The sequence below is a fragment of the Etheostoma cragini genome, chromosome 12 (assembly GCF_013103735.1).
Source record: "Etheostoma cragini isolate CJK2018 chromosome 12, CSU_Ecrag_1.0, whole genome shotgun sequence".
In the NCBI taxonomy this organism is placed as follows: Eukaryota; Metazoa; Chordata; class Actinopteri; order Perciformes; family Percidae; genus Etheostoma; species Etheostoma cragini.
Genome location: NC_048418.1, coordinates 8,540,552 through 8,561,314, shown reverse-complemented (window position 1 = coordinate 8,561,314; position 20,763 = coordinate 8,540,552). Strand labels below are relative to the sequence as shown.

Genomic DNA, 20,763 nt, shown 5'->3' with positions numbered 1-20,763 from the left:
ACATAAGCATCTGTTCCTACACCTGTCTCGCCCATCACTGTGTGAGAAATACCATTTGAATTCAGAGTGTTCAAAGTTTATTATTTACATGTCACAGGTCAACATTTATTTAGGCCTAATTATGAAATCAAGCATCCTTTTACACAGAGAAAGGTTTTTTATGCAAATTATGACGCTCGGCGGTGGCAACATGAATATGCACTCCTGAATTTGAATTACAGTACATCATCCAAGAAACCTGTTTCCTGATAATGTAATTATGCTCAGTGGTGTGTGCATGTCACTCTAAGAGAGGTGGACCAGTTAATCATGCAAGGTACAGGCTCTGATCTGTAGCACAGGACAACAAGGGGGGGGGGGGGACGGGGGGACGACGACAACACTGGCAGATTAATTTGGCGTTCACCAAAGCTCCTTTTTAAAACTTTAGTGCCACGTTCACACAGAGAGGAACACGCTGTGATGCCGTGTAATGAGGATGAATTATGTGAAGGTAATGGTGAATGATGGAAGCAGCCCTGATCATCAACATCATCATCATCATCATCATCATCATCATCATCACCATCATCATCATCATCACCATCATCATCATCCTGCAGTCCTGAAAACTTAAATCCACTTAGACTGTATATTTCACCCTCATCATGACTCACTTGCTCGCATTCTTGCTATCTCACTTGTAAAAAAGAAAAAAAAAAAAAAAAAACTGGGGAAGAAAAAGCTCTCTGTGTAGAAGCAGGCGCTCATTCATCCACCAGCTCGCTCTGTGGAGGGGGGAATCATAGCTCACACGCAACGTTTTTATCAAGAATGTAGAGGAATGATAACAACCTGAAGTGAAGGATCATACGGTGCATTAAAGGGATTTCGCACAGGATAGAGAAATCTACCTTAGGCGTTCAACCTCTGGACATATCTCTTCCCTCACGGACATCCCCAGAATGAACTCAGCTGTGTTCGTGTCTCCGCTGCTGCAACTTCTCACCGAGGAGCGGTTCCGTGCACGGATGCGGGAGGATGGTCTCCCGGAATAAAGTTGAGTGAGAGCAAGAATCAAGTTGGAGTAGCGCTTGAAAGAAAGGACTCATCACGAATAAATGAATTTAGCCGGATCAATGAACTGGAGAGATTTTATTTGCAGCCCTCGCAAGATAGATATAGTTCACTTATTCTTGAGAACGCATCGTTTAATCCCTATTGCAAAATCAGGTAGGCCTATGTGTTTTTTATAAAACATGTGATCTGGCACTGAGTCTAACTAACTCTCAAATGCTGGGTTTAAAAGGAAATGTTCACATAGTCTGCAAATCTGCGCCACGCAGGATATAGCCTACTTTTTGTTATCTCCCATGTTAAACTGTAACACTGTCTTTCTGGTCTGTCCTCTTCCTAGTCCGGAGAGAATGAGGTGTCGCTGGGTGAAGCATGAGCTGTCAGAGAATCAGTCATAAGCGGCTGTCTCTGCTATGGGAGGGGGCGGCTCTCAGCCTCTGGCTCTGCTGCTGCTGGACCTCCGGGGTCGCTGGAGCCGCAGCCGCAGCCGGACAAGGCGACGGAGCCCCAGCCTCCCTGGGGTGGCTGTTGTCGGATAAAGGGCCCTTCCACCAGTCCCTGGAGTTCACGGAAGCTGCGGAGAGGTACCAGCAAGGTTTCAGCACCCGATACAAGATCTACAGGTAAGACAGACGGAGAGCTTTGTGTTTGGTGTGTGTATGCATGTGCGTGCTTCTTTCAGGAGTTTCAGGTTCGGGCTGTGTGAGAGTGTTTGTAGGTTTTTCACCCAACATGCTACTGTATAATTTCACTAATGAGCACTTTGAGCCAAAAAGGAAGCAATCAGTGAAAGCAGCTGCTCTAGTGTTAGGAATGAAAACCTGCAAACTCTCAGGAGAGCCCTCACAGGTATCACACCTGCACCAAATTAGTTGCAAGCTGATGAGCAAATCTGAAGAACTGCTGTAGCAATGCAAAGTGTGCCCTTTTTCCCGATACCTTTGTATTCTGAGTGAAAACGCATCATTAATGTGAATACTGTAGCACCAAACATTGATCTGTTCCTTGCTTGGATTTATGCTTCAGTGTTTCTGCATTTGATTATACAGCAGGAGTTAATCCCCTGTGAACAGTTACTGTACATTCCTTCAGTGACTTCATGCAGTGCTGCACTTCACAGCTGCATGTGTCAAAAAATTCATCCAAAGCATTCTTAAGATGCAGTATACTGTATTTTTGCTTTGTCTCAACGGTTAGGTGTCCATTAAGTTGATCGATGCATTCCAGTCAGTGTTTAGGGCACACACATGCAATAAGATGGGCAGAATTGGATATATTTGTAATTACATATGTTAATGTGTATGTTCATGATTTTGTCAAAGGTCTGTGTGTTGAAACGTCATCGCTTTACCTACAGTTGTTTGGGTTTAGATATTGAGAGATTTTTGGATCTTATGGAAAATGAGATGTTCTTGTGGAGTCTTTTCTAGTGTACATTAGTGCAGTTTTTAGATAGTGAGCATTAAGGTGACTTATTAATGCCTCAAGAGTTCTTTCATGCTCTGCATACATGCATGAATCAACTGGTCCATTATCTCCTCTCAGGAATCATTTAGGCTGAGGTGTTTATCTCTTAGTGACAGCTGCATTTTTTTTTCAATAGACCTGCTGCACAAATGTCCCAATGGCCCCCTGACTTGAGGCTTTTTCTTTTCTAAACCAGTCACATATTTAGAGAAATTCATTGAAAATGACAAAAGGAGCAAACAGCTCAGACTGTTGAAGGCAGGCCGCTATTTGTATCGGCTGGCGTCTCACTGCTCAAGGGTCTTTTACCCTGAAGCAGTCAATCCTGCAACCTGTCAGAAGTCTGCAACCTGTCAGGAGGATTTCAGGGAAGACTCCAAAATGAGAACCAACTTTGGTCATTTGCCTGTTTTGGCCAGTATTGTCTTGTGGATAACAGGAAAAAATCAATTGTGGAAACACAGAGGGATTTATTCTTAGTAATATGTCATGCACATAGCTATATATATTACAGTCCCCACAGAGTTGCAGATGCTTAGTACTTTTCTTTGTGCTCTTAAATAGCCTGGAGGCTGAACTGCTTATTCTGCCCCTGTGACCTCTGTAATAACTGAAACATCACAATGAGCATCACATGCATGTGCGTATGCAGCAGTGTGTGATTAAGCTGTCGATTTGTTCCTCACTGCACCTTTTGTAGTTTTTCCCTTCTTTAACTTGTTTTCCTTGCTATTGATTACTTACAGTACACACAGTTAACAGTTTATCATTAGATAGCTAAATACATTCCTACAGAGGACACCCCTCATTTGCCATATGTGAATGCTGATGGAATAGTTGTAGACTAAACCCTGGGCAGGAAACACAATGCCTATCCGTCCACCAGGGACGGGCACTCAGCCTGTCCCCTCATTATGATGATTGGTTGTAATGACACACTCCACAATGTCCTAGTTCCCCAATTATTTTGCTGCTGATCATTTTTCTCATGGCAGTGATTTGATTACCTCCCAGAAGGAGAGAGGTACACAGAGCAGCGGGCAGCACGGTGGGAGAGGTAGACATTAACTGATGCTATGGAGAGACGGGAGAAGAGAGAGAGAGAGAGAGTAGCAGCTGTGTCTCCCAGACTGTTTGTGAATAGCTGGAGTTCAGTGAGACTTGTGTCCAAAGGGCACAAGATAACAAATGATGGCAGCTGATGCGGGACTTTATTTTGGTTTTACGTCTTTCTGTTGCTGTGGGAGTTGCAATGCTGCATGCCAATAAGATCTTTTTTATCCATTCAGGAGTTATTTAAAGCTATGGCAAGCTTGTTCAGACAACAGTGACAGATCAGAGATTCACAACCAGGGGGTATGTGGAAATATTTAGAAGTTGCTCAGCTATTTTAAAAACTTAGGCAAGATGATTTATATGTATTATTAATAGTAGTGTATTTGCTGTCTGTCCCAATTACCAACAATCCACCAGTTATGACAGGCAGACTGCACACATAGTGGCATGTGATTGGAGCTACATGCATGTGACATGTAGCTCATTTTACGGTGATCATCCATCCATGTGACAGTTGTCATGTCAAACAACACAACCCCCTTGATCTCTTCAACAACATCTCTCTTAGCAATCGCCATTTCTTTGCACTTTCGTGAAATTTTGGTGGGGCCCGGGAGTGCACTTCTGCCTGACAGGTGGCCGTGGGCTGCACCTACTTTTATCAGCTCTTATGAAACCATTCCCTGCTGTTGTTTCAAATAGTCGAGCATCTATACAACAGAAATTCACGCATTTAGCTGCGATTTGTGATTTCACCTTTGAGGGAGGTATGATGTGAAAACTGGCTCAAATGCTGGCCCTAAGCCCGGCCCTAAGCCCGGCCCAAAACCCGGCCCAAAACCCGGCCCAAAGCCCTGTAAATAAGTCGGGCCCCGTCTGAATTGGGCTGAAATGCCGGGCTCCTCTGCACAGAATATGTTTCCAACCAATCTGAGTATGTTACACCTGAACCACTAGACTGGAGCAGTTCTTTGATGACATTTGACATTCTGGGAAATACACTCATTTGTTTTGGTGAGAGTTAGATAAGTAGATTGATACCTGTCTCAGATGAGTGTGGTATAATGTGACTCTGCAAGAAAGCAAACTAGCATATTTCCCAAAACACCAAACCATTCCTGTAAGGAAATTCCTCCAAAAATCAACAACTGCTTATCCCGGACTTTTGTTTCTATCTTCCCTATTGTCTATGCAGGAAATCCTCTAGGATGTTATGGACCAGTAGTAAAGAAATTACAGTTTTCTTTTGCAACATAAATGTTGCAATGCAGTTTTAAAGCCTTGCTGCTAAAAAAATAAAAATTGTAGAATTCTGCATCCTGGTTCCCAATAACTGGTATCAGGCTAAAGATATCCCCCAAAAGACAAAATAATCTCTAGCATCATGTTGCAAGTTATCTTCATCACATTAGATGTTTTCATCATTTCTAAATACTAATGAATGTGGTGTTTCCATTGCTTTCACCTCCATTACTTTCTTAAAAACAGTAAGAACTCAGTTTTACTATAGTAAAGGTAATGTTTTTCCCATTTTGTTTTTTTATAGCTGTGTATGTAACCTCAGACATCAGACCTGGACATGTTGGTGTCTTTGCTCTTTTACCTGTTTCTCAAACGCCATAGTGTATAATTGTTTGTAATTCTTATTTGGTGTTTGCATACAAAATAAATATGTTCAATGACTAGTCTAAAACAAGACCCCTTCAGCTAAAATTACAATCAGCAGTGTTTGACAGGCACCAGACTGAAATCTTTGAATGTATGGTTAACAGTGACAGCAGTGTGTTACCATTAGAACAAAGTGCTGTAAATCCACAGTGTTGTACAGGTCGTGGTTAAAGCCACGGCATAAATCTGCAGAGATTTGAAAACTGTGTTAAAGCAATGGAAAATGAACTAGAGTTTGGTCCACGTGAACTGCCGCTGTGCAGACTGTAGTTAGAGATTTGAATATGCGACTCCAGTGTTGCCCACTGTTGTTTAGCAATTATAAAACAGTAATAGTGTTAAATAACACAAATCAAATGGACAAATCAATGCCCTAATAAACTTTATGTGATTACCAGGGTAAAAGCGTCAGCAAAATCTAACAATGGATAAATAACTGATCCCTACACCTGATTGACTTAAAGCACACCGTAATCTCATTGCCTTTTGAAAAAAAAAATACAAGCATGTAGTTAGAAGTGGTTTTCTTATATATCAGTGAGCTCCCTAGGGGATATGTAACAGCTTCATCTTGTGTTAATAATGTTTGTGCATTTGTGTGGTTAGTACACTATACACTATTATATACAGTCGCTCACTGTATGTGACATACATTCACCTCTGCCTTTTCTTTCCACACAGCTTGTTTTAAACAGCGGCCTGGGGCCTTTTACATCAATAAAGGCCTAAACCAAGTGAGGAAATGTCTCTGTTCATGTGTGTGTGTTGGTGTGTCTACAGGGAGTTTGGTCGATGGAAGGTCAACAGCCTGGTGGTGGAGAAGCGGGAAGGTTTCGGTGGCAGCGGGGGCCTGGCTCTGCCCCTCGACCCCGACTTCATGCACACCATCCGCCAGCTGGGGAGGCGGCCAACCCTCGAGACGATTACAGAGAGTCTAATCAAGAAATATGGAACCCACGTCCTCTTCTCTGCCACTCTAGGAGGTACAGTGGCGTACACAGAGCTTCAAACCATGCCTGCTTTGCACAGCTTCCAATGCGATTCTTTTTTAAGCACTGATTTTACCGTCTGTTGGTTTCCGAACAACAAAGCATATAATAATTTTTCTGGATCAGTATTTTTTGGCATAGAAAAAAACATAAAATATCTACAATTTGGTTTACAAAAAGTAATTGGAGAAGGCATTAAAAGGCAGATTGTATATTTTTGTTTGGCTGTCAAAACTAGCGTTTCCCTAAACAGAGCTTCATCACTTTTGTACAACACTGTCATTTGTAAGCAATTGGCTTATCTTTAACAACTCAACATCAGAAATAAATGTGGGTTTAAAAAGTGTCTGCTGTAAGAAAATAACACAGATTTGAAGGAATTATTCAAAGGCAAATCAGCTTGAAATCCAGGATTATTTTGATGTTCGGTGCGCTTTTATGTTATTCCCATAAATACAGTAACTGGCCAAAAATCAACAGTAATCACACAAATTGGCTGTCTCTCAGAACTAAAGACAAAACAATTCTTTATATTTTAAATATTTCATACCAGTGTTCAAAAACCTCTCCATCATAGAAAAGACAAAGATACAATCACCTCCTTTGAGAGTGGACTCAGCTGACAGAACTGTTTAATAACAGGGTGAAACTCTTATTAACTTGGAGCAGCTCTTAATATAAGACGGTCAGACTTTGACTGACGTAGCTGATGTTGTAGGTGGCAAAACTTCATCCAAATGAAGTTGAAGTCTGCTGAAAGCAAGAGTTTTGAACAGTCAATTCAAATGTTTTGGAGGCTTTGGATTTGCCTTTTGAGAATATTGTTTGCTCAATTGTTTAACATGACCTGTGTTTAAGTATACCTAATAAGGATATCTAGCAGCTAATGACAATTATGACTTGTGTCTGTCAGAAACAGAGGCAGAAGTAGCACAATTTTGTTCTAAAGCCATAAAACATTGTAGAGGGCATGGCATAGTGGATGGAAAGTGTGAACTTGGACACAAAAGGCAGTTGTTTCTTTCTGTTTTCCACTGACAAACAATGTAATCCTGCCGATAAGGACATTACATCAGGACTATTAATGTGACTATTTTCTGATCAGCCACCATTACAAGGGTTTGGTTTAGGCTTTATTTTTAACATAAATAAATGTTAATTGTTGGTATAAACCGGAAACAAAGAGCACTGTCCTGAGTTCAAGTTACAGAAGTTTTTTTCTTGCCAACAAAATACATTGTTTTCTTTTAATCCTGACTGAGATTTTTCCTTGCTTACTTTTATAATGGCACACCAATGGCAATGGCTTATGTACATTTATTCTTGTGATCAAACCGGGAAGATGAATAAAATTAATAAGGTTAATCCCAGGCAGACGTTTAGCTGATTAAGCTAAATCACATCTGAAGGAAAACCAGAAATCCCATCTGAAGGAAAACCAGAAATCTTATTGAGACAAAGATGAACAAAAGATGTCAGGTTCTGTTTACCCGTGTATTTACAGTATGACCTTCTTCTCAATACACTACAGTGCATTAAAAGTACAAATGTCACCCGAGTGACACTTGAGGGACTATTTAGGAAAAAATGCTGATGAAATTTGGCCTTAAATGGCCAAATTTAAATGGCCTTAACTTGCAGTTATAGTAAAGAGAGGATTTAATGTTGTTGAGGTTTGCTAAAAAGCACACACTGTAATTCAAATTGCACTCACCACTCTGAGACACTGGCTGTATTTTCTTGGTAACTCAGCCCTTTATATTAAAAACCTATTGGCCTTATAAATGACCTGCAAGTTATGTAGGTCACAGTGTGGACACTATCCTATTGCTTTTACCTGCAAATATAATAACCCACAGCTGAATTTATTGATTTGACACAATTTCCCAGGGGCACATTTTGAAAGTTATACCGAGAAATGTGGGGGAAATGAACTATTCCAATAGAAACAATGTAGATGAGGCAGTTTGGAGAAACAAAATCTCAGAAAAAAAACAAAAATATTTTTTTTCACTTCACCATTCTGGGGCCAGATGCATAAAACCAACGACAAAATGTGTGTGTGTACTCACAAACGTAGCAGTGTGGTCAGATTTATAAATCATGCACTTGATTCTTCTTTAAATCTCAATCATTGGGGTACTTGGCTTATTGGACCTGTCAATGAGAAGAACAGCAAAGAAGCAGCGCAACTTCACCGCATCTGAAAAGTTCTCCCGACAGCAACAGAACAGCTGTCATTGTGCACAGCTGTAGCTATTTATAGCGTCCACACCACTAATTCATCACGTGAACCTGTAAAACATCTTAATCATCATTATTAAATGACGGAAAGATGATTAATGATTCATTGCATTGAGCTCATATTGAAACAGACTTGACAATGTGCTTCACTATTGTTGTAAAGTGTAAAAAGACCTAATTAGTCTGTTGTTGCAGTTTGGTTTTCCAGGATGCTTTTTATAATGTAATAATTGTAATTGTTTGTGATTAAGATGTTTCCAATTGTAGAATGTGCTTGGATCCAAGACAAGACCTAAGACCTTCTGTTTTGTTTTTAAATGTCATTTTTGGTTAAAATAATTAAGATAATTAGAAAACAATTAGGGGAAGTGAATCAATGATCTTGGATAAGCTGTCTGTTCCTTGAGAGTTTAATAGATGCAGAGATCTTGTCTGTGCCAGACAGACAAGAGGCCCTATCTTGCATCTGGCGCAGCGTTGCGCAAAGCCTGACGTCTTTGATATTTTAAGACTGTCCAGCACCCACATCATTTAAATAGCAAATACGCCATGCATTGGTGTGTTCTTTTTGCGCCCATGGGTATGTTTGTCTTACAGGCAGGTGTATTCAAGTGAATTCTTGGTGTATTGCTATATTGAGGCAGCGGGGAGTGATTGCGCCATTGACCAAGCATTTCATTGTTATTTTAACACCAAATTAGTAAAATGTGCTGAGGCTTATTCACAGCCTGCGCACACTATGCTTGTTACAGACACACAGGGAAGCGCAGCAGCATACAAGCATACAAATGAAAAAATGACGGTGCAAATCCGCCATCATAATAGCAATGCGCCAAGGCACAAACGTGCCTGGCTTTTTAAGGAGTTTAAAAGAATGGGAGATGACACTGTGATTGTGATTGGCCCAAAACACACCTTTGAATTAATAAAGACACTAAGAACAACCCTTTTGAACCACACAGAACTTCTTTTCTGCCTTCAAACTAGCAAAAGTGGATTTGGACATACCCTAAACACACCTGCGCCGTGTGCTTCACGCCGTGCGCTTACATCATTAAAATAGGGACCCGTGTCTCTAATTCCAATCCAATCATCTAAACCATTAGTTCCCTTAGAACACCTAGGTCACTGTAAATTTAGCTTTTGGAAAACTCTGGCCAGCTTGAATACTTTTTAGAAACACTGTTTTTGTGTTCTCACATAGACAGCGAAAGGTTTTTGGCTTTTAACGTCAGAGTGTGTGCCGTTATTTCTTTTTTGTGAGGCTTCAACAATGAGGCAACATTTCTTGCAGTGGCAGTCATGACCAAAATAGTACTGGTTAAAGGTTTCCTAGCAGAACTTTTTACATATTTACACATAAATGTACAGTCACACTTCCATTGTATTGTGGAAATAATCCAACACTGTCACCACAACACAGACCCACCGCCAATGTAGCCAGTCTTGGACGAGGCCGTTGGACTTCAAGTTATTGGGTAGTCCTCCTGTAACAGCTTTTTTTATGATATATATTTTTTTAACGATTGGCCAACATGTTCTACTTTTTCTTTGTGCTACTGGAGTTATGTTGCCGTCTGTTGGCTTGGCATGCTCTTGACAGCACTTCAATTATGTTTTAGCATTTTCACGAGGACAGGATTTTTTTTTATATACCTGTGTATATGTCGACTAGGCCTCAATCACTATTGCGCTTTTCTCTGAAAACCTACAAATGAAAGATGAAAGATTAGTGCTGCTCTGTCAGATCTAATGTAGCTCTCCTTTTCCCTCTGCCTGACTGTCAACAGGCGAGGAGTCTTTGACAATATTTGTGGACAAAAGGAAGTTAAGCCAGGAGTCTTCACCCACGGGGGTCGATGGCAGCTCCAGCAAGAGCTCAAACACTACGGGGTCGGTGACCCTGGAGGCTCTCCACCAGCTGGCTGCTTCCTACTTCACAGACAGAGAGAGCACCCTGCGCCGGCTGCACCACCTCCAGATTGCATCCACTGCCATACGGGTATGTGGAGGTCAAGTAGAAGTAAAAAAACAGCAGCAGTCTGTTGCTAGATCTAAGGCTAAACAGGCACTGTATGAAGGTTGCATAACATCATTCAGTCAGTTTTTACTGTGAGCCTAACATGTAATGGAAGTAATGGAAGAAGTATTGAGATAATTTACGTAAAACTAAATGTGACAATACCACATAAGCATAAGTAAAAGTCTTGAATTGAACATTTTACTTGCTGTAATGATAATGTTACATGTTTTTGCAACAAAATGTAAAATGCATCACCTGCTTAAATCTTGTTTTATGCTGTCCGTCAGTGGTTTAGCTTCTCATCGGCAACGTTTAAGTGTACTCCAGGGTTTACCAGTATACTTTGACATCACTGCTGGGTCTGGTTACAGGTACAATGGACTTGACATTTCAGCAAGAGAGGGCAGTAAAACACAGTTATTATCTAGACTGACTCCTGACAATGGTCTCTTGTCATATTATTGGATCTATATTGTTGATGCATTGACATTTACTCAACAATTAGTGGAGGTGGAGCTAGTTTAAGTGGAGCTTGATAGTTTCATCAATAACAAAGACTCAGATAAAACAGACTCATCAAACCGATCATATGGATTGTGTGTCATATGGTAATCTGAAAAGTAACAAGGAATTATAGCTTTAAAATGTAGTGGATCAAATATACAATATTTGTCTCAGAAAGAGGGAAGAAGAGAAGAAGAATGAAGTGGCATGAAAGTCAAATATACAATATTTGTCTCAGAAAGAGGGAAGAAGAGGAGAAGTATAAAGTAGCATGAAAGTACCTCAAAGTGCAGTACTTCTACATCTTTCCACCACACAATGTGTGCAGAGCAACGTTTACATTCATGCAACTTTGGTAACTAAACTTTAAGCGCTAACATGCACTAACAAATCCTTTAATTCCAGCTCAGGGAATTTACTTCCATAACTTTTTACTTTTTAATCAGGTAGGATTAAGAACAAATGCTTATTTACAGAATTGGCTAGACACCAGGAACTTCACATGTTGTAGCTGCAGGGGCTCAGCTAATCTATCTCTCCTGTTTTTCTCTCTTAATCGTGCAGTTTATTGTCACATAAAAAAGCTCATGTGTGCAGAAGGCACTGGGATGATTTGATTTGCAACAGACTGATAAATTAATTTGTTGAACTTTTATTGTAAGATGGTCAAACAGGTCTTTGTTAATCACCCATTACAGACTAAGTGACTGACTGTTTTATAGCAGTGGAAAACAATATTACAAGATACAATGTCTCGAAGCCATCGCCTCCCCACTATCAAGCTTTAAAGAGAAAAGTGAAGAGCCAAACGAGGCGAGCAGCAGTGGCGGTGCCTGTACTAGGAAACACCAATCATCCATTTTATCATCTGAAATGGCCATTAGAGTGCACACATTAATCAGCCTGAGGGCCAAACGTAGATGCTAAAGTGAGTAGCCACTGATGAAGACAAGTGACCCACTCCCCCTTTCCCCTCCTAAACTGAGAACGTGTTCCTATGGTTGTGCATCAGCTTGATGGATTACAAATATCATTCCATTAATTTCCAGCCAGGCTGACTTCCATTTATTTGCCACTTTGCAGTATGTGTGGAGTTCAGGCAGATTGAAGATCAGAGCAAGAGAAAAAGAGCAAGAGAACGAGATGAAAACTACTTTTTATGAGGGATGTAAAGCAGTACCTGCGATACATGGCCATTCATTAAAATCACACACAATAGGTTATTGAGGATGAGGAAATAGGATGGATCCAGAGCACAAACTTATGCTAATATGTGTAAGTTATGTGTTTTTGTGTTCCAGCGTGTCATAAATTGTAAGTTTAACACCAAGATGAATTATTGTTTAAATAAAAGCAATGATGTAAATCAGTTAGGGGCATCATAGCTATTATATGAGGGACAAGTTCCCCCCCCACACACACACACACAAACTTTTACCATGTCAAAGACCAGAAGAAGCATAATTGTCAGCGCTGAGGAGAGAGACAATAGGGCAATGCATGGGTGTGTGTGGTTTAACATTAACGTACACATCAGCACAAACCCACACACCAACTTCAGCACACACACATTTGCACACATACTCACACACAGAGCAAGAGTTTTGTTCTATTTTCTTGATTTTATGATTTGTACCTTTTTCTTTTAAATCTCATAATGAGCCTTCTTTAACTTTGCTAATGTTGTCATTGTTACAATCATGCCGAACAAGCATATTAAATAGAATTTAAATTGGGAGACAGGGAGAAATAGAGAAAGGTGAAGAGTTGGTGAAAGTTCCTTATTGTTTCTGTAAGTTATAAATAACTGACTTGAAACCTTGCTTTGACACTTTTTGACCCGCCGGTCTGGAGAGCCTCTCTAGCAGTGTCACAGTATGTGTGTAAAATGTGTGTGCGAACAAAGCCACCAAGATAATATAATTTAGCTTTGAGCCAAAGCCCTCAGGTCCCTGTTAATCTTGTAGTAAAAATCATTGGATGATGAATGTAGTTTATTGGAGAATGCAGTGGGGAACTTTGACAACATATCTCTTTGTTTTGACAGCAATAAAGAAATGTATTTAACAGAAATTGCGTGCAAGCGATCCTCAAGCCACAAACCTCTTAAAAAGGTAAAAGAATAGGAGAAATTATCTACTCTGTTAACCCCCCACCCCCCAAAAGGACTCCCAGACCCCCGTTGCACTGTCCCATTCACATGTCCTATGCTTCCTTGTTTTTCAGTCAAAGGGAAGTTGATTAGTTGATTTCTTCTCTTAGATCAGAACCACTCATTGTCTCCGAGAAAGCTTTTTAAACAAAGACCTTTTAAATATTACGTCTGTGACTCATTGCATTTAAAATCCATTTAAAGACATAAAAAGCCTTCAATGAGGCTTTTCAATGTTCTCTTGGCATTTCAAAATACACGTAAAGTAAAAATGAGTTACGAATCAAATTAATACAAAAAGATCATGTAGAAGTTACGTGTTAGATGACTTCCCCCACTGACTAAACTAAGTCTATCCACTGCCTTGTTTTCTGTATTGTCAAACTCAAGAGATGAAATGAAAAAATCACAATACAAAAGATTCATATTCTCTTTATTTCTTTGCAGGTGACAGAAACCAGAACCGGGCCGCTTGGATGCAGCAACTATGACAATCTGGACACTGTCAGTTCTGTACTGGTTCATAGTCCAGAAAACAAGGTTCAACTACAAGGTAAGATCTGCTCCCTAGCGCATAATGGTGACATCAGCAGTAGCCACACACGCAAATAGGAGTAGATGAAGAAAAGAACCAGACGCAAGCTTTAAAGCTCGCAGAAGAGAACAAGTTAGCGACAAGTTGTCAAGTTGAGGTGTTGTGCAGTGTAGGTTTCAGTTTGACCATGAATAAATGGTGCAGCTCATCAAGACAAAGTAAATGTCCTACCGTCCTTTTTCTTAAATCTCTCTTATTTCGCCCTTAGGAACATAGCTCCAAGCCCATTGTGTGTTAAAGACATAAACATTTAAAAATGGGTTGTATAAGTTTCTTTTCTCTTCCTTTTTTTCTTGTTTGTACTAAGAACCTCCTAATACACCTGGGCACTGTGTTTTTTTGTTAACATTACTCAAACAGGAGCAAACTGAGTATGTGTTCTTGACTATTTTCAGCCGTTGATTAATTGATGTGTTGTGAGTATTTGCGGCAGCCGAACAGCAGTGTATGTCGCATTGAGTAAAAATAAACTACAGTGTGGATGTTCATAGTAATGAAAGAACATTGTACCCAGTGCAACAATGTGGCTCATTTTAATGTTTTGAATAGTTAAAAGCTGCAGTGGGTAGAATGCAAATAACAAACGGCAGAATTTGTAGTGGAGTCCACTTCCTGCAGCTCTACCTCTGTCCTCTTTATGGAGAACAGAAACGCTCTCTCTCTCTCTGAAATGAACTGTAATTGACCAAAGTCTCCCGTGACAGTTAGATTAATTGAAGGCTGAATACAGAGCCAAGAGGAGTCAGGAGTCTAGTTTTCTCTCAGACCACTATGCAAAGTTATAGGATTTTTTTCACGAGGACACCCAAAATAAAGACCTCAGCCATCTTCATCCAGTTTTATACTTTCCACAGGGCTGCAGGTCATCCTACCAGGCTACTTGCAGAGCCGCTTCATTCAGGCGGCTCTCAACTACATAGGCTGTAAATCTGAAGGCCAGTTTGTTTGCCAGAGCAGCGACTGCTGGTGCAAGTGCAGCGTGGACTTCCCTCAATGTAACTGTCCTCTCTCTGACCTGGATACTCTGGAAACCAATCTGCTGCGCATCGGAGACACCTTGAGGCTGACCTACAAGAAGTTTGAGGAATCTGGTGAGTCAGGGATTATAATTCACTATGAGATGAGACCTGAAAATATCAGCTTGAATGGTCAAAAACTCAGGCGTGGAACATTGGCTTTTAAAACTCTCAAAATGCTGGACTTCATTTATTTTTCTCAAAAAAAATAAATATAAACTTGTCTTGAATTTGTTCTAAATGTATTCTTGGCTGTTGAACGTTGGCAGCTGCCAGACGCTGAATCAAGAGACCTGTCAGTCATTGTATCAGATCAAATGATGCCTCTGGTGCTTTTTAGGTGTTCAGGGCTGCAGTGTCTGAAAATACACAGATATTTTTAAAAAGTCCATCTGTTCTCACCAAAGTGCTGTAAGGAATCACAAAAAGTATAATTAAAGACATAGTTCAATATTTGAGGATTAAGTTTTCTTGCTAAGAGCTATGAGAGAGTATGAGAAGAATACCAATCACCTGTATTGTAAATAATAATAATAATTTGTAAAAAAACCGAAGCGTAAAAATAGTCCAGCATACAACGTGTTGTCTAACACAACAAAATATGACATGTTAATTAGTGAGCTTTTGAGGTGCTTCTCATCTAACATTTGGCAACAAAGGGAATCTGTTCCCAAAATGTCAAACTATTACTTTAAAGTCATATCAGTAAGCTCTCATAATGGAAAAGGCAACCTCTGCATACATTTATTTAGAAAAGGTAAACCAACATACAAAAAAAAAAAGGTTATGCAAAATGTCCTATTCCTCTAATGCGTTGAGCTAACCGACACAGTTAGAGCACCAGTGAGCTTATTGTCATGTTTGTTGAATGTAACTCTCTCCCAATGTGACGCTCTTTGATTGATCGTGTGACATTGAATGAAAGCCCTGGAGTGCAAGAGCACACTGTGTTTTCCTCATTCATGTCTCCTACAGTGAATTCCCTCAGCTCTATGTTTTTGAAAAGGGGTCTTTACATATAAATGAACCAACAATTACACAAAGCCTGGCCTGCATCCAATAACCTAATAATGTATGGTATTATTTCATTCATTTTGAGACAGTATAATAATTACCATTCAAACACACCGACACTGTACAGGAAGATAAGTAACCTCACCTGTCATTTACACGGACACTTACAACATTTGCAGCAACTCTGATAGATTGTTTCGTGGAACAAATCAGAAAGGAAGAACCTGCTGTACTATACTATTATAGTACGGAAAGAGACTGGCAGAGAGTTTAGTGCTTTCACGTGTGCACCTATGTGCAAATAATTTGTACCAGGTGAAACACAGATGTGGCAAAGCTGAAAACGTTTTCTCATGCGTCAAAAAATAAATCCTAATATATAATACATATATATATACATATAGATACTGTATATACTGTATATATGATATTTATGATAAAATGTATTTACATGTGTTAAACAAAAAAGTTTATTATATACTGTATATATATTTATAATAAAAAAGTACATTATAAATAAATGTATATATTTATAATATATATCTATATACTGTATATTTACATATATATATACATGTATTTATCATTTCTTTGTTCAACACATGCGATTCAAGTCACCGTGGCAACCGAAGCCTTACTTTCACAATGTTGAAGGCAGGAACAGCAATTTGCTTTCAATTTTACTCATGTCTAATTAGAGACTGGTTGCTTTGAAGGTGTACTGTACTGTACCCTGGCAACAGGGGGTGATTAACATGTATCCTCTCATAGAAACAAGATATGAAAAGGACGTTGTCCTCTGACATGTTCATGAGATCAGCATTCCCTCCAAAGAAATTCGAATAGCAAAACATGCTTTCGTGGCATATTGCAGCTGTTATTTCTCCTCTTGAGCTGTTTGATTTTCTGGGACAAACAATGAGGGGTAGAGTTTTTTTTGGGGAATAATGTTACCCTGCGGCTCATAGCCATAGGCAGAGTTTACTCATTCATGTGCTTTTTCTCCTACCAGAGGAGTTCCAAAGCTTTGTTGGGAAACTGCCAACCCATTACGCTGTAAACACATCTGTTGTGGAACACATGTGGATGACGGATGCCAGCATGCTCCAGCGCTACAGGCAACTGGAGACCAGTAGCAACCAGCTTTTCACCAAAGCTCGCCGCGCCGCTAACAAGCTCTTCAGCCTCAGCAAGAGATGCCGAAAAAAGCCCAAAATAGTCCTGCAGAGGACGAGGTAAGAGGCAAGGCAAGAACAAGAGAGGGGAATATTTATACCGCAGCCTGTTAACCCAAGGTGCTCCCCAAAACTTATAATTATGAGAATGATTTATGCACCAGATGCTGGGAGAAAGCAGCGGAGCGGGATGGTACTTATTAGAAGGCACTTGAGGAAAAGTAGTTGTCAAGTGAGGCAAAATGTGCTGACAGGAACAAATCTGCTCCTCTGTTCCACCGGCAGGGTGGTGTTTAGTAGACAAACGAGACCATGTTTGACCAGATAGAACCATTTAACTGTCTGCAGGTTGAAACCACTTAACAATCAATCCAGTATCCTAAAATTCCTCATATAACAATCCATTTGTTTGAACAGAATCACATCCAGGAATTTAAGCTGCTCTGGCCAGCAATACATGATGACTTTGCTTATATTTATTACTGTACTCCCACCTGGATACTCTATTTCAGCAGCCTACCAGAGACCACTGTGGTTATAACTTCTCTCAGATTTATGCCCCTCTCATGAACACTCTATATTGATAGCTATTTCGGGCAGGGAAATTAACTAAATGACACAATACATCAGCTCTCTAGCCAAATTCTGGCAAAGCCTCTCTTAGTTCACAATCCAATTACACATCTTTATCACACCCCTTCTGCTTGTAAAAAAAAAGGATTCAATAGTAGTTTAGGGTCACTGGGTAAGTCTGTTTCTTTGTGTCACTTTGGAACAAAATACATTTTTTTAATTTATTGTACTTAAATAACATTGTAATGTGCTGTATCTGCGGTAAAATAAACAGTATAAATTATGTATGTGTCGGTACTTGATCCGTTCTGCCTGCACGATCCGTCCAGCGCATGCGAAAGATGTTTGCGCAAGCGCAGATGATAGTCATGACTGTAATTAGTACTGTAAAGTCTTAATTTGTCTGTAGCCTGTTTTTCCCACTGTTTAGTTTGAGTAACGTCAGTAACCGACGGTAGTTTACATAACAGCTATTTTGGCTAACCGCTAACTGACAGCTTGATTCAGTCTAAAATAACGTTACTCAAACTAAACACTGGGAAAAGCGGGCTACAGCTAAATTAAGACTTTACAGTAATAACAAAGACAAGTATTGAGTGATTGGATTTTAAATAAGCACAATTAACGTAGAACTAACGTAACAGCTGTTATATATTTTAATGGTTATTTTTAGTTTTGAGGGTCTTTTACATGCTGTCTCAGCTAGTGGTTAGCCAAATTAGCTGTTAGCTAAACTAACGTTAGCTTTCCAGTGAAGGCTAACAGCAGACTGCTACTGTGTAACAGACTTATTTTTAACTGTCTGTGAAAACAGATCGTGCAGTGTCAAAAATCCTTGTTCATCATGGTTATCATCTGCGTATGCGCGAACATCTTGCACATGCGCAGGACGGGTAGTGCGGGCAGAACAAATCGTGTACCCACACTATGTATGGGTATGTGCATCTGTTATGTGGGTGTCATCACCACCCATCAGCACCACAGAGGAAGAATTCAATAGATTCAAATATTCAGTTTGATCTGATTTTGCTTCTGGAACTCCAGCAGAGTCGGAGTTTGGCTAAAATTGTTTTTGCTGCACATCAAAACAACTGATAATTTGAAAGGCAGGATTAATCTTCTCAAAATGTAACCAAAAAAACAACAACATGAGACTCAAAGTAACAAATATGCATTAGATATTCTTTAATAGCCAAAACAGAAGTGTTTATCTCTAAGGTTGAAGTGATTAACATAACTGTCATTCAATTCTCAGGCCTCTGCACTTCTGGTTGAGCTACGCCCTCTCCATTTTATACTGCAGTGAGAACGACCAGGTTGGTGTTTACAGTGACGAGAGCCGCAGCTGCTCCTGCCCCTACAACCATCCGCCTTGCCAGGGTCTCATTCCCTGCTCTGTGGGCAACGGTGCCCGCTGTGCCTCCTGTTCCTCAGAGAACAAGACAAGGTGCTCCGGCTGCAACCTCGGCTACACCTTGATCCAGGGAGCCTGCCGGCCCGCCGTGCCCGACCCTACGGACCCCTACCTTGGCTTGGAAAGTGACCGAGACCTGCAGGATCTGGAGCTGCGCTACCTGCTGCAGCGGCGCGACCCGCGCATCGCTCTGAATGCTGTGTTTGTGAGCAATGATGTGCGTGTCAACACCTGGTTTGACCCATCCTGGAGGAAAAGAATGCTGCTCACCCTCAAGAGCAACCGGGTGAAGTCCAACCGCGTTCATATGCTCCTCGGACTCACCCTGCAATTTTGCCTCACCAGAAACAGCACTTTGGAGCCGGCGTTGTCTCTGTTTGTGAATCCCTTTGGGGGCAGCCATTCAGAGAGCTGGACCATGCCCATAGGTCAGCACGGATACCCTGACTGGGAACGGACCAAGCTGGATATCCCATTGGACTGCTATAATTGGACTTTAACGGTAGGGAACAGATGGAAGAGCTTTTTTGAGACGGTTCATTTCTACCTGAGGAGTCGTATCAGGGACCCTGTGGGGGTGACAGGAGGAAACAAAAACATTACGGTGTACTATGAGCCTCTGGAGGCAACAGAGCCGTCTAACAACATCGGCTACATGAAAGTAAACAGCATGCAGCTTTTCGGATACAGCGTGCACTTTGACCCCGAGGCCATCCAGGACCTGATTCTTCAGATAGACTACCCGTACACTCAGGGATCACAGGACTCTGCTCTGCTGCAGCTGGTGGAACTGCGCTACAAGGTTAACCGCCTCTCGCCTCCAGGGGCCCCGCACGTGGATCTGTTCGCCTGTCTGCTCCGCCACAGACTCAAACTGCCCAGTGCAGACGTGACCAGAATACTCACTGCACTGCAAGCTTTCAGTTCCAGACAACCAAACTACGCAGAGTACGAGGCAAATAAACTGTGTAGCTAATAGCCACTATTTGATGTTTTGTACTATTTCCTTGTCAAAGACAGCCCCGTATCCTTTGTCAGCTGGATCCATTTGTGTCAAGTGTTTGACATGTTGTTCAAGGTTTTGTTGTACATACACTTTGTGCAATACAATTTGATGTTTTCATAATTTTAGTGTAGTTTTATGGATTAAAGCCCCTGAAAACATGTTATTTTTTAAGTATTTCACTTTTATATGAAACATGTGACTAAGTAAGCATTAATCAAATAATCAAAGTTAAAGTTTGGGAAACAAAACATCAATATAATTTATTAATAGTTCAACATTTAATAATCTGCTTCTTCAGGACAGTGTGGATGTGGTTTGATCAGATTTGATTGACAGTGGCCTGACAACATGAGCAATCAACCTGACAACTGTCATCATGTTTTGATTCTGATTGGCGCATTAAAATGCATGCCATCACCTTTTCCAAACTCAGCAACTTCAAAGTAGTGAGAAAAACAAACAACAATCCAGAAATCTCTCACGTGAACTGTTGCATAAAATATTATGTTCATGCATGAGCCCATTGCTCAAAATAAGAAGCTAAATTAGAAAATAACATATTATTCTCACGTTACATTTTAGTCACTTTTACACAAAAAGCTTGCATGCATCACAATATCCTCATATCGCCTTATCTCTCTGGAGAGTTGTAGTGTTGTGTGCTGTGTTGTCTTTGGCCATCTGGAGCCCCAGAACACAAGGTCTCCATTCTTCATTGAGGGAATAGCCTCAGCACAGATTACTAAGTATATAGTACGAGAAGGGAGGGTCGGAGCAGCCTGCTTATGTTCCTCCGCTGCTCCTGTCCGCC

The 20,763-nt window shown here is 40.6% G+C and overlaps 1 protein-coding gene across 2 annotated transcripts; it reads left to right on the top strand.

Annotated features, from left to right (window-relative positions):
* Positions 1 to 393: 393 nt before the first annotated feature.
* LOC117954543 (BMP/retinoic acid-inducible neural-specific protein 3-like) lies at positions 394 to 20,112 on the top strand. Of its 2 annotated transcripts, none has more exons than XM_034888433.1 (8): positions 394 to 493; positions 1,397 to 1,679; positions 6,028 to 6,230; positions 10,271 to 10,482; positions 13,607 to 13,712; positions 14,609 to 14,845; positions 16,797 to 17,019; positions 18,788 to 19,922. In XM_034888433.1, exons 2-8 carry the CDS (start codon positions 1,429 to 1,431, stop codon positions 19,920 to 19,922), a joined length of 2,367 nt encoding a protein of 788 aa, XP_034744324.1. In that variant the 5' UTR covers positions 394 to 493; positions 1,397 to 1,428. The 2 variants fall into 2 exon arrangements, with proteins under 2 accessions (XP_034744324.1, XP_034744323.1); XM_034888432.1 differs by lacking the exon at positions 394 to 493 and adding an exon at positions 716 to 1,212 and having other exon boundaries at positions 18,788 to 20,112.
* The last annotated feature ends 651 nt before the right edge of the window (positions 20,113 to 20,763 follow it).